The sequence below is a fragment of the Scyliorhinus canicula genome, chromosome 20 (genome assembly GCF_902713615.1).
Source record: "Scyliorhinus canicula chromosome 20, sScyCan1.1, whole genome shotgun sequence".
In the NCBI taxonomy this organism is placed as follows: Eukaryota; Metazoa; Chordata; class Chondrichthyes; order Carcharhiniformes; family Scyliorhinidae; genus Scyliorhinus; species Scyliorhinus canicula.
The window spans coordinates 72,254,522-72,267,766 of record NC_052165.1 but is presented as its reverse complement, the minus strand read 5'-3'; the positions used below and the strand labels follow the sequence as shown (position 1 = coordinate 72,267,766).

At 46.7% G+C, this 13,245-nt stretch overlaps 1 protein-coding gene across 12 annotated transcripts in view; it reads left to right on the top strand.

Annotated features, from left to right (window-relative positions):
- cntn1b (contactin 1b) overlaps positions 1-13,245 on the top strand; it is a 903,199-nt gene that overhangs the window by 748,147 nt on the left and 141,807 nt on the right. For all 12 annotated transcript variants that reach the window (XM_038780269.1, XM_038780265.1, XM_038780278.1 and 9 more), the window contains one exon: positions 4,919-5,022. In XM_038780269.1, the coding sequence (XP_038636197.1) occupies positions 4,919-5,022 (104 nt within the window). The remainder of the gene's footprint in view (positions 1-4,918; positions 5,023-13,245) is intronic.

The window sequence follows — 13,245 nt, the reverse complement described above, 5'->3', positions numbered from 1 at the left end:
TCGGTCGGCGGCTGCTGCTGGATGATCCTGGGATCCGATGGGAGACATCCGCCCTTGTGGAAGGTAGGTGGTTGCATCTGGCGGGGTCCAGGGCGCTAGCGAGGTCCAGGGCGCTGTTTACATTTCCAGGGTCGCGTCTGGCAGGGCCCCGGGCGCTGGTTGAGGTAGTGGGGTTGCTGGGGGGGTGAGTTTGCGATCCGGATGGGTCCCGGCGTTCTGCGGGCGCGGGAATACCTTGCAGCGTGTTCGGGTCCTCGCGCGCGGTCTCCGTTGTTTTTGGGGTCCTGGGTCGTGGGCAGGGGCTTCCTGGGGCAGATTGGGCTAGGTCCCATGGTCTGTTCCCTTCCTGGGCGCTCCTGGGGTCAGATCTTGAAGTCGGCATGGTGGGGCCTCCATGTGGATTTTTCTTTCTTCCATCACCAGGTAGGTCGGGTTGCTGGGCGGGCGCTCCGGGTCGGGTCGCTGGGCGGGTCTCTCGGGGTCGCGTTGAGCCGTGTCTTGCCATCGGGGGTCGGGTCGGGAGCTCCGGGGACAAGGCCGGGCGATCCGGGGGCTGGCGTCAGTTGTTAGGCCGGGTTTGGAGCTCCGAGGCCCGGGTCGGCTCCAAATCGAGGTCGGGGCTTCACTTCCGGTTTGGGCCCGATCTTCTTCCAGGTCACGGAGGTCAGGTCGGGTCGGGTCAAAAGGTCTCCAAGGGACTCGGAGGAACTTCAAGCCTGCAAGAGAAGATAAAAGAGAGAGGTTAGTAATAATGTTAGCTTTAGAATTAATTTTTAAAAGGTTAGAACGAGTATAAATAAAGTTAAAAGTGGATCTGTTGGGGAGAGCTTGCAGAGAGTCGCCTCGCTCTGGCGCCATCCTCTTTTAACTGAGCAGCAAATGTAAGTCTACATATCGGAAATATTTGTTCCCTTTACAATGGACATCCTTGCGAATCTGATGAGTGCAAGACAAAATGTTTTGGTAGCGTGTCTCTTTTTACAGCAACACCTGGAGTTTTTAACTTGGCCATCACTGATCGATATTCATCAACCCACTAATACAGGGGCACAGTTAAAAGTTAGCATGAGATTGAATCAGTTGTAACATCCCTTGTGGATGAATGAACCTCTTCAGGGAAGCTGCTGTACATTGCTTTATAGAGGAGAAAACTATTGAGTAAAACCAGACATTGAACTCTTGTCATGTGAATTTCCATCAACAAAGATAACATAAGGGATGTGGAGACTCACTGTGGTGGACTGCCTGGTGCTGTACAGATACGGACGGCATGGTGATTTGACGAATGTGCACAAGAAATAGCTGGCAAAATGTTCTCTTTTCGCAAATAATCCATAAGCACTCTGGTGATGATGAGGGAAATTATTAACCAGATTAATGATTCGACCTTAGCTATCTTAAATGTAGCAATCAGAAATCTATCTGTGTGGCGACACCTGATGTAGTGTGCTGTTTGGAGATTTAAGAGTAACAAGTGCTGGTTTCCGTGGTAATTGACTGAAATCAATTACAGATAATGACAGTGGCAGTATAAAATATGAGCCCGTAGTAAATTGCATATTTGGAAACTCCTCCAGAAGTTAATGTGATTGCAAAATGTAAATTCATTGCTTTATGATGGGGTGTGCTGGATGTCCTCATTTTATTTTATTAATTAATTTGCGGAATGTGTGTGTCGCGAGCTAGACCAGCACATAGCCCATCTCTAAATGCCCTTGAAGGTGTGCTGAGCTGCCTTCTTGAACATCGAACGCTGTTGTGATAAACTTGTTGACTGCCAATGTTAGCAATTTTGTGAGAGCATCATGTTTGGTAACTTGCCGCATTCATTAACTGGTGGCTTAAAATTAATGCATTTTAGAATTTGGATCCCAAGTTAATAATTTCACTAGGTGCGGAAGCCAACCTGGTTTATTTTAAACTACAAATAAAGCTGCTAAAGCTGAAAATAAAGTGGCACACAAAAAAACGTCCCAGCCAAGGACTATCAGGAACTGCTGCTCCAGGTCTGGGAGCTACATTTAAAGGTTCCATTAACGAGACCCAGCTGGGTGGGCCTCCGCCCAATCAACGATCCTCCGTGATCCTTGTGAGGGTTATCACATCCCATCATTCCCCTCACTCACACGGCCATCAGGCCTGTTCCATCACTTGACACAAGGCCTCGAGTCGGCGGCAGGTGGAGCCATATGGGGGTGTTAAGCGGACTGAGGATCATTACTTCCTTGTTGAGCACCGAAGGGCCACAGACAGAGGCTGATCTTCGATGCAAATCTCCGGCGGTGAGAAATGTCTTTGGTCTCCATTTTGGACTCCCGAGTCTTCATCGTCGGGGAGGAACGACCCTTGAGTCCCATTGCCAGAAGTAGTCGCAATAGACGTCATTTCTACTGAAATCGTCCCTCCTGGAGTGGGTTCCCTGCTTCTCAGGTGGTTCAGGTGTGTTTTCACGGCCTTTCCTTAGACTTTGTAAGAAAGTGGGTCAGCCTTTTCCAGCAGTACCTTTGGGAGCCATCTCCAAAGTTCCGCACATAGACAGCATCTCCTGTTCTGAAGGCCCTTTCGGGTCATCTGGTGTCATTGGTCCTTTTTTGGGTCTTCCTTCTTTGATTCCACCTTCGACCTTCCCCCCCCCCCCCCGCCCGACCCCCAAGTTGGGAAACAGCAGGCTGAGCCTGGTGCGCAGTTGTTGTTCCATTAACAATTCCACTAGTGTGACTCCCGTCGTTGTATGCAGCGTGGTTCTATAATCAAAGAGGAACTGGGCCAATTTCGAATCCAGGGACGAGCAGGCTGTTTCTTCATTCTGGTTCTGAATGTTTGAACTGCCCTTTTGACCAGGCCATTAGATAATTGCTTGGGCGGCGCAGTTTGGATGTGTTTAATGCCATTTGACTTCATGAATGCATGAAATTCTCCACTGATAAAGGAGCGCCATGATTGGATACGAGGAACTCTGGTATGCTGAGAGTACAGAGACCTTGCTGGAGTATTTCGGCCTTCGCGTCATGCGTACTGCTTATTCTGGCAGCCTTGCCTTTGTCATATCCTTTGGCCACACTTAAAACAGTCTTGCGGCTGACACCTAGTAGTCCTCGTGGGAGTCTTCCCTGATACCTCTAGGGTTATTAAGCCATCTTTTAGATGTCAGAAGGTCCTGGATGAATGTTGAGCTGATGAAGCCTCGGGATGATATGACCAGTGCAGTTGGTGTTGGGTGAAGCATGTAGCAGCCTTCACTGTGAAGGCTGGCTTCTCTGTATGAGGGTCCTCCCCCCACCATCCACCGTTGGAGTTTATGGATCCCTTTCTTGGGATTTTCCAAGGATAGTGCTATCTTCTGTAGCCCTTTTGAGGTCTAGGGTGCATTCTTCCAACAATTTTTTTTGTATTGCAACATTATTGATTCCACACACTAGCCGGTCACGAAGCATCTCAGCCAGGGATGGGCCAAACTCGCAGTATTTGGCCACTTTCCTTAATCTAGCCAGGAATGCTGTTAGGGGTTCCCCAAGGTTCCTCCCAGCCATATTCAATCAGTAATGATTTAGTGTCTGGGAAAGCAGGATAAGTTAAACTCTTCATGATGCCGAAGGTCGGTGCTCCACATGCTGGCAAAAGGATTAATTTATGTCTGCCTTCCCCTTCCCCGTTGGCACGGAAGAAGTAGCACATGCGCTCGGCATACTGGAGCCAGTCCTCCACATACGCATCATAAGACTAGACCTTCCCAAACCAGTGCACTTACGGCTTTTTCTTTTTGCTTTGTTTTTTACTTGAGTTGTTGTTGAAGAGTCTCAAAAAGGCTGCTCAGAATCCCGTGCTTAATCCTTGTCGCCAATGTAATAATTCCAGGCAACAAGGAGTGAAAGGCTAAACTGGTTTATTTTAAACTGACAGTAAAGCAGCTACCACGGCATACAAAACAAAGCTCCCAGGCCAGGACGATCAGGAACTGATATTCTAGAAAGCCCATGGGGGTTATCACACTGGGTATATGTGAGGTTATCCATTTTGGTAGGAATAACAGCAAACGGGATTATTATTTAAACGATAAAATATTAAAGCATGCCGCTGTGCAGAGAGACCTGGGTGTGCTAGTGCATGAGTCACAGAAGGTTGGTTTACAGGTGCAACAGGTGATTAAGAAGGCAAATGGAATTTTGTCCTTCATTGCTAGAGGGATGGAGTTTAAGACTAGGGAGGTTATGTTGCAATTGTATAAGGTGTTAGTGAGGCCACACCTGGAGTATTGTGTTCAGTTTTGGTCTCCTTACTTGAGAAAGGACGTACTGGCACTGGAGGGTGTGCAGAGAAGATTCACTAGGTTAATCCCAGAGCTGAAGGGGTTGGATTGTGAGGAGAGGTTGAGTAGACTGGGACTGTACTCGTTGGAATTTAGAAGGATGAGGGGGGATCTTATAGAAACATATAAAATTGTGAAGGGAATAGATAGGATAGATGCGGGCAGGTTGTTTTCCACTGGCAGGTGAAAGCAGAACTAGGGGACATAGCTTCAAAATAAGGGGAAGTAGATTTAGGACTGAGTTTAGAAGGAACTTCTTCACCCAAAGGGTTGTGAATCTATGGAATTCCTTGCCCAGTGAAGCAGTTGAGGCTCCTTCATTACATGTTTTTAAGGTAAAGATAGATAGTTTTTTGAAGAATAAAGGGATTAAGGGTTATGGTGTTCGGGCCGGAAAGTGGAGCTGAGTCCACAAAAGATCAGCCATGATCTCATTGAATGGCGGAGCAGGCTCGAGAGGCCAGATGGCCTACTCCAGCTCCTAGTTCTTATGTTTTTATGTATGCATTTTGTTGCCATAGCTACTGGAGTCATTTCACTGTAAATAAAAATGTCAATGTCCGATCTGATTTGATTGCAATAAAGTCACCCGGTATTTTGTTCTGTTACTAGAGCCGAGTGAAGCTCCTTTATTTGTGACTGCCGGGAGCATCTCATCTATGGAAATCGAAGTAACATGGTTGCCTGTGTCCCAACCATCATTGGAAGGCTATGAAGTAAGTTGAGCTCTTCTGTCATGTGACTAAAGTGTATGTAAGAAGATGTGATCCAGTAGTTTACATTTAAGAGGATCTGAAGCGGAAAAAAACATGTGTATGAGAAGAGTTTCAACAGCTGGACCAGCTGACTATCAAACAGTGTATATTGACAGTGAGCTTCCCAGCCCATTGTCTGTATCGGTGCAACAGTCATACTCCGCTTGGCTGAGAACACTGGGCCGACTGCAGTAGGTTTTACATATTCTCGGTCCGATCTCTCTCCTGTTTAGCCAATTGCGCAACTATTTGTCCAGCTCATCCACTCCTGAAACCTTTGGCAGTGGAACTAAAGGTTGACGTGTCTGTCAAGCAGCCTGCTTGATCTGTGTCCCACCCACCATCCTAAACATTTATTCTCTCATTGTACCATGGCTGTAGTGTGTATTATCTGCAGAATCACTGGTAGCAACTCACTAAGCCTCCTTAAGCACACCTTCAAAATTCACGACTTTCACACCCAGTAGGACAAGGGAGCAAATGCACGGGTACACCATCACTTTGAAGTTGCCTTTCAAGTCACCCAACCTGACTTGGACATATCTTACTGTTGCCTCATTGCGACTGGGCCAAAATCCTCAAGCTCCCTCCTTAAAAGCACTGTGGGGACACTCCCGTCACCAAGGGCAAAACAGTCCAAAAAAGATAGGAAGAAAAATATGCCTTTAAAGAGCACTTTTCACAAGTATGCACATGCCAAATTGCTCTACACCCATTGAAGTACTTCTGAAGTATAGTCGCTGTTGTAATGTCGGAAGTGGGGCAGCCAATTGTGCAGCATACTCTCACAAGCAACAATCTGATCACGGCGAGAGCATCTGTTTTTGTGATTTTTATTGAGGGATAAATATTAGCCAGGCCACAGGGGACTTTGCAATAGTGCCATGAGACCTTTCACGCCCACCTGAGTGAGCAGGTGGGACCTTGATTTATCATTTCATTTGCGGGGGAGGGGGTGCTCACACCTCTGATGGAGAAGCACACCCTGACATTGGAGTCTTAGTCTAAATTGCGTGCTGAAGGGCGGCGCAGTGGTTAGCACTGCTGCCTCACGCCGCCGAGGACCCGAGTTTGATCCCGACCCTGGGTCACTGCCCGTGTGAAGTTTGCACATTCTCCCCGTGTCTGCGTGGGTCTCACCCCCACAATCAAAAGATGTGCAGGGTAGGTGGATTGGCCACGCTAAATTGTCCCTTTTTTGGTAAAATGTAAAAAGAAGCAAAACAAAATTGGTTGCGTCACTCTAATGGAAATTCGTTTTCATCAGACTAACAAGGCATCAGTTGGGCTCAGTGGATATCCCTGAGTCAGAAGAGTGAAGGTTTAAACCCCCCCCCCCCCCCCCACCCCAACACCCTCCACCCACTCTCCATGACCTGTGGGGCCAAATTACTGCAGTTGATTTCAGGGATGTTGAATCGGGGAATTGAATCAAAGTGGGATGAGCTACCATTAGCTGGGAGTGTTTCAGTTATTTCAAAATGACTAATTTTGCCTGCCGCTGATGTAATTTTCCCTGCTGCTAACCATCGGGCTAGGCAGGCCATGCAGCTGTTCATGGGTCAAGTTCTTACTTCCTGTCTTGAAGCCTACAGGAAACATTCAAACCATTTCAAATCTCAAGCCACCTTTCTCAGGCTTTGTATCTTAAATCAGTCGATCAGCAATATCCTTTTCGGTCCTTCAATTAGATACACTGGAATGTGGATTACCCGGCTCTGGAGCCCACCATTCCAGTAATTTCTTCTGATGCTCCATCTGCCTTTTGCACAATGTTCAGGTAGTTGATAAGGATCTCATGGAACAATTTCGAAAAACAGTGGGTAATTCTCCATATCCATATGGCGGCACGGTACCACAGTGGTTACCACTGTTGCTTCACAGTCCCAGGTTAGATTTCCGGTTTGGGTCACTGTCTGTGTGGATTCTGCAAGTTCTCCCCTGGTGGGTTTCCTCTGGGTGCTGTGGTTTCCTCCCCCAGGCCAAAGATGTGCGGGTTCAGTGGCTTGGCCATGCTAAATTGCCTTTAGCGTCGAAAAAAGGTTAGCTGGTTCCTCCCACAAATCCCGAAAGACATGCTATTAGGTAATTTGGACATTCTGAATTCTCCCTCTGTGTAGCCGAATAGGCGCCGGAATGTGGCGACTAGGGGATTTTAACAGTAACTTAATTGCAGTGTTAATGTAAGCCAACTTGTGACAATAAAGGTCATTATTATTCTATCCCTTTCTGAACTTTCAACATTAGGCTCAACAAGCCACTGTTCTCAGGTTGTTTGTATTGCCAGTGTCACACCAGGGCAGCTCCTCAGCTCCTCCACCATGTTTACTGTTTTACACTCTGAATCTGTGCAAAAGGAAACTAACACAAACTCTGACTGCACTCGGACACATTCCCAGTTGCACAGTGACAGGAGCAGGATCTTGAGTTTGGGGGCAGAGTTATCAGAAAACACAGTGTACAGAAATAAATGGGCCTTTTCCCCATTTCAAAGCCACAGCAGACAGTTTCTGAACCTGGAGTGGGTGAGGGGACAGGGGGACTGTGTTGCAGTGGGCAACGTGGCACAGTAGTTAGGACTGCTGCCTCCCAGTGCCAGGGACCCGGGTTTGATTCCGGCCTTGGGTGACTGTGTGGAGTTTGTACATTCTTCCCGTGTCTGCGTGGGTTTCCTCCGGGTGCTCTGGTTTCCTCCCACAGTCCAAAAATGTGCAGGTTAGGTGGATTGGCCATGATAAATTGCCCCTTAGTGTCCGATGGTTGGGTGGGGTTACTGGGCGGAGGAGTGGGCTGAGGTAGGGTGCTCTTTCAGAGGATCAATGGGCCAAATGGCTTCTGTTGTATCATTGATACATTTAGAGGTCCAATTCACAGTATTCCCTGCAGGTTGTACTGTACTGTTGGTTATAATTGCTCTGTAATTCATTTTCAAAATGTTTCTTCTTTTCAAATTGCAAATTGAATTTGACAATGCTATTTACACTCATGTTTAAATGTTAGATTATGAACCAAGTCTGTCCCAATTACTCATTACTAAGTGTATTGTAGCCCATCATCTTGCAGCATCCTGCCTGTCATCAAGACATTAATGGCTTTCTGACTCTGTCAAGTGATGTCAGCGTGCAGCAGTGCGCATTTGCAGACGGTCTTTTGGCAGTGGTGGTGACACAGGACAGAACTTTGCAGTCCCGTCATAGCGGGGCCGGGGCCTCATAAGGTGGCGAGCCATTCAAAAGCTCCATTGGCTTCGGCGGGCATGGCAAATCTGACTGGCAGGAGGGACCATAATATTCCGCCTGCAGTGTTTTCCTCATTGCTGTTTGTTGGATATTGCTGTGTACAAAATGACCAGTCGGAACCCCCCCCCACGGAAAAGTGAACATTGTATTTCAAGGTTCTTATTTTGGTCTTTGCTGTGTGAAAAGTACTGCGGCATGTCTCAGATGTAATACATTGTTACTTAAACTCAAGTCTTTCCTCTTGTTTGATTGTCAAAGGACAAAGCTTTGTGTTCGGCATCACCCAACCGCACAGCTTCTTTAGTTACTTGCAATTCACATTCTTTTATTGTGGAAAAGCACTGCATAACATTTGTTTTGATATTTGTACTGTACTTGTTTTCATTCTCATGCCTGAGGCATTGACAAGAAGTAAATTTGGAGACAGTTGATATCCGCCAATTTTAGCCATTGACCAGAGAAAATATATTGGCGTTATTGCAGACACTGCACTTGAGAGAAAGCTTTAATTGTTTTGTGGCCAGTCCCCGCAGAGATAATGGGCGGGATTCTCCGACCCCCCGACAGGAAAGTTAGACGGTTATAATGTGCAGTTTCTTTTTCAAGGTTCTCAGGTTCAGTGAAGTGTTCCTGTGCACTTCCTAAGCGAAGACTGTCGACATTCTCAAGCTGAAGGCGATCCATCATTGTCTGCATTGAAGATTGAATCATACAGTAAGGGTCAGGGTGAAATGATACAGCTTGAAAAGTAGTAGATGAGGGCGTTGTTGCATCAGGATACATCGTTGTTAGGTCTGAGGTAGCAATCAGGGAAGTGAACCTCTGGATGTGAATCTTCCTCTGTTACAGTGTATTGACTCCTAACCACATTCCTCTGTAGCAGCTCACAGTTGTCTACATAGGCCAAGTTCATCCAAAACTTAACTAATTCTCTCATTCTTTCATGTGATTGCCAGGATGGTCGATGGCAAACTACCATCGGCGGGGGTGAGGTGTGGGGGGAGCCAGTGGCATAGTGGTAATATCACTGGACTAGTAATCTGGAGGCCCAGACTAATGCTCTGCGGTTACAGATTCAAATCCCACCGCAGCAGATGGTGAAATTTATATTCAATTAATAAAAGCTAGAGTTAAAAGCGAGCCTTAGTAATAGTGACTTTGAAACCTTTGTCAATTATTGTAAAAAACCCATCTGGTTCGCCAATGGCAGGAAATATGCCTGCATGTGACTCGAGACCTACAGCAATGCAGTTGACTCTTGACTGTCCCGTGAAATGGCCAAGCAAGTCTCTCGGTTCAAGAGCAATTAGGGATGGGCACCAAATGTTGGTCTTCACAGCTCTTTTAAATCCTTGTCTGATCCTGGTTTCCTTTTTAATGCCAGTCCTACTGACTGTTTTTAAAACTGCATACTTCTGTTTTTGAATTGAAACCCCACTGCAAGTTGCTATTTGAACTGGCCCAGGCACACCCCTCGACCCAGTTTGGTGTGTGGCATAGCCCCGTGATGTCATTCTGATGGACTTGGCTAGCAGCCAATTCCCTCTTCCGAAATGCCGGAACATTTACTGTTTATGATTGAGATTGGTAGAACCTTTCAGTAGATTCTGGAACTGAGGGCAGGTTCCATTTTTGGTTTCAGTGACATTTTGAGAAGGAGCTGGCCAGAAGCCTGTTACATATCTCTCCCATAAAGGTTGGAACGACGTCTCTCTCTCTCTCTCTGATATATCAGCCAGAGTGAACACGTCTGGACACTCTATGAGTCCGGTGAAGGTTTAAATCCTGATTTAAATGCTGCAAGCATTCTCTATCCTGCCAGGCCTGTGCAAGTTTAAACTTCTGTGAGAAAGACTGATTTCTCTCCTGAGAATCCAAAATGGGTCCTGAATTCTAGGTCCTTTTCTCTCTCTCCATGCCAGAGCCAGAACCCTACTCAGAGAAAGGACAGACAAACTTTTGAGGGATAGAGTGGGCAGAAAACCCTCTTGTAAACTCTCATGTAGGGATTCTAAGATTGTCTTGGTGAGACTGAGAGTCAAGCTGGTGGAGATCAGGCAAGTAAAAGTGACTCCCCAGATGAATTCCTGCAGCCCACAAGGTCTAATTGAAGGTAGATCCTAAAAGATCTAAACTAACAGATGATTCCAAGATTGTCGACTACAAATACTACAACCTCAGCAGCAAAGTTTCATCTCATACTCTTTTAACCCCTTGTGTCTGTCTCTATCCATCCCATAATTCACAATACATGAAAGCTTTGTGCAAGCTGCAAATGTGAAATTGTGCTCTTTACACACTAGTCTTGGTCATTCATATATGTAAAGAAAAGGTGATCCATGAGAAACCCGCTTCCACTGTTCTCCATGAGTCTCTGCTCCCTGTCACTCGGCCAATCTTGTATAAACACTGCCACTATCCCTTTCATTCCCTGGGCTTCAACTTTGCTGGCAAGCCTGTTAAATGGGCACTTTATCAAATGCCTTTCGGAAATCTATGTACGTTAGATCAAACGTGCTGTCCTCATCTACCCTCCATGTTACTTCATAAAAAGCTCAGGGAAGTTCGGCAAGTTAGGTTTTCCTTTATTCACACTAGTTGGAGAAGGAGCCCATTTGGCTCACCATTCCTGTTGTCATCATTTTCATGGGTATTAACTTTCCCTTCACGACCGGACTATATTTGAGTGTCAGTGAATGTACCAAGTGAAGCAGTGCTGGAATGATTTCAGCACTAAATAATTTTAAAGTGTCTAGGGCAGCACGGTGGCACAGTGGTTAGCATTGTTGCCTCTCAGCGCCGAGGTCCCAGGTTCGATCCCGGCTCTGGGTCATTGTCCGTGTGGAGTTTGCACATTCTCCCCGTGTTTACGTGGGTTTCGCCCCCACAACCCAAAACTGTGCAAGGTAGGTGGATTGGACACGTTAAATTGCCCCTTATTTGGAAAAAATGAATTGGGTACTCTAAATTTATTTTTAAAAAAACAACAACAAAAAAAACAATATGTGTCAAACCCGTGTTTGCGTCTACCTGGTTGAACCAATAGCAGCAGGCGCATGAGAACCACCTCCAAGCTCTCCTCCAAATCACACAGCAGGCTGACTTGGGTGTTGTTCAATATTGGATCAAAATCCTGGAACACCCTACCTAATAGCACTGTGGTATCATCTTTAACACACCAATGCAACTCTTCAAGAAGGCTGCCAATACTTTCCTGAGGGTAACTATGGATATGGAATGAATCCCGGCCTTGCCAACAGCACCCATGTCCCAAGAAATTTTTTTTAAATCCACACCGGGCACTATTTAATCTTCTTTGATGCCACAGAAATCTTGCTGGGTAACAGCATTATTAAAGAAAATAATTGATGGGTTGGGACCAGTGACCCATAGCGTGCAACATTTTATAGCGCACACACGCAGTCAGACATTTGTCTGTTTTGTTTTCCAAATATAAGCTTGCAGACTTGAATTATTGTGACTTGTGGCAAAGTGTAGATTTTAACCTTGCAGTCAGTTTTCATGCCTGCAGTCACCTTGTCATCTTCGGTTGGCTCAGGAAAGGCCATGTCACATCGTGCTGTTTCAGATGAGAAAATTAATCTGTGTTTCCTTCCATAAAGCTTTCTCGCTTTTTTATTTCTGCCCACTTTTTTCTCTTCCACATTCTTGACGAGCTGCCTCCCGAAGGACCATGCCCTGCCTGTGTGTCCCTGGACGCTGATTGGCTATTTGTCCATCTCAGCTTGTCCTTTTGCAATGTCCACACCTGTGCCTATAGGTGACATTGGTTGGTTATAAGGAGCAGGATGCTGGCTTATTGTCTCCCCTCTTTGGCCAAGGGGCAAAGAAGGTCAGGCACAATCATTTGACCTGTTCGCTGAATATAATCTGGGGGAGTTTACGATCAAAAGACAAGAGGCTCTACTCACAGCCAGTAAATTTGATCATCAAACTCACACATACATCTTTACCAAGGACTCGCAACTCATTTTAACTCAAAGACTGGAGATAGATGGGTAACTGTAAGAGGGACTGGGAAGAAGCAGTCAGTGCAGGGACCCCCTGCGGTCGTTCCCCTGAGTAACAAGTATACCGTTTTGGATACTTGTGGGGGGGACGACTTACCAGGGGTAAGCCATGGGGTACGGGCCTCTGGCACGGAGTCTGTCCCTGTTGCTCAGAAGGGAAGGGGGGAAAGGAGTAGAACATTAGTAATTGGGGACTCAATAGTCAGGGGCACAGATAGGAGATTTTGTGGGAGCGAGAGAGACTCACGTTTGGTATGTTGCCTCCCAGGTGCAAGGGTACGTGATGTCTCGGATCGTGTTTTCCGGGTCCTTAAGGGGGAGGGGGAGCAGCCCCAAGTCGTAGTCCACATTGGCACTAACGACATAGGTAGGAAAGGGGACAAGGATGTCAGGCAGGCCTTTAGGGAGCTAGGATGGAAGCTCAGAGCGAGAACAAACAGAGTTGTTATCTCTGGGTTGTTGCCCGTGCCACGTGATAGTGAGATGAGGAATAGGGAGAGAGAGCAATTAAACACGTGGCTACAGGGATGGTGCAGGCGGGAGGGATTCAGATTTCTGGATAACTGGGGCTCTTTCTGGGGAAGGTGGGACCTCTATAGACAGGATGGTCTACATCTGAACCTGAGGGGCACCAATATCCTGGGGGGGAGATTTGTTAGTGCTCTTTGGGGGGGTTTAAACTAATTCAGCAGGGGCATGGGAACCTGGATTGTAGTTTTGGGGTACGGGAGATTGAGAGTATAGAGGTCAGGAGCACAGATTTGACTTCGCAGGAGGGTGCCAGTGTTCAGGTAGGTGGTTTGAAGTGTGTCTACTTCAATGCCAGGAGTATACGAAATAAGGTAGGGGAACTGACAGCATGGGTTGGTACCTGGGACTTCGATGTTGTGGCCATTTCAGAGACATGGATAGAG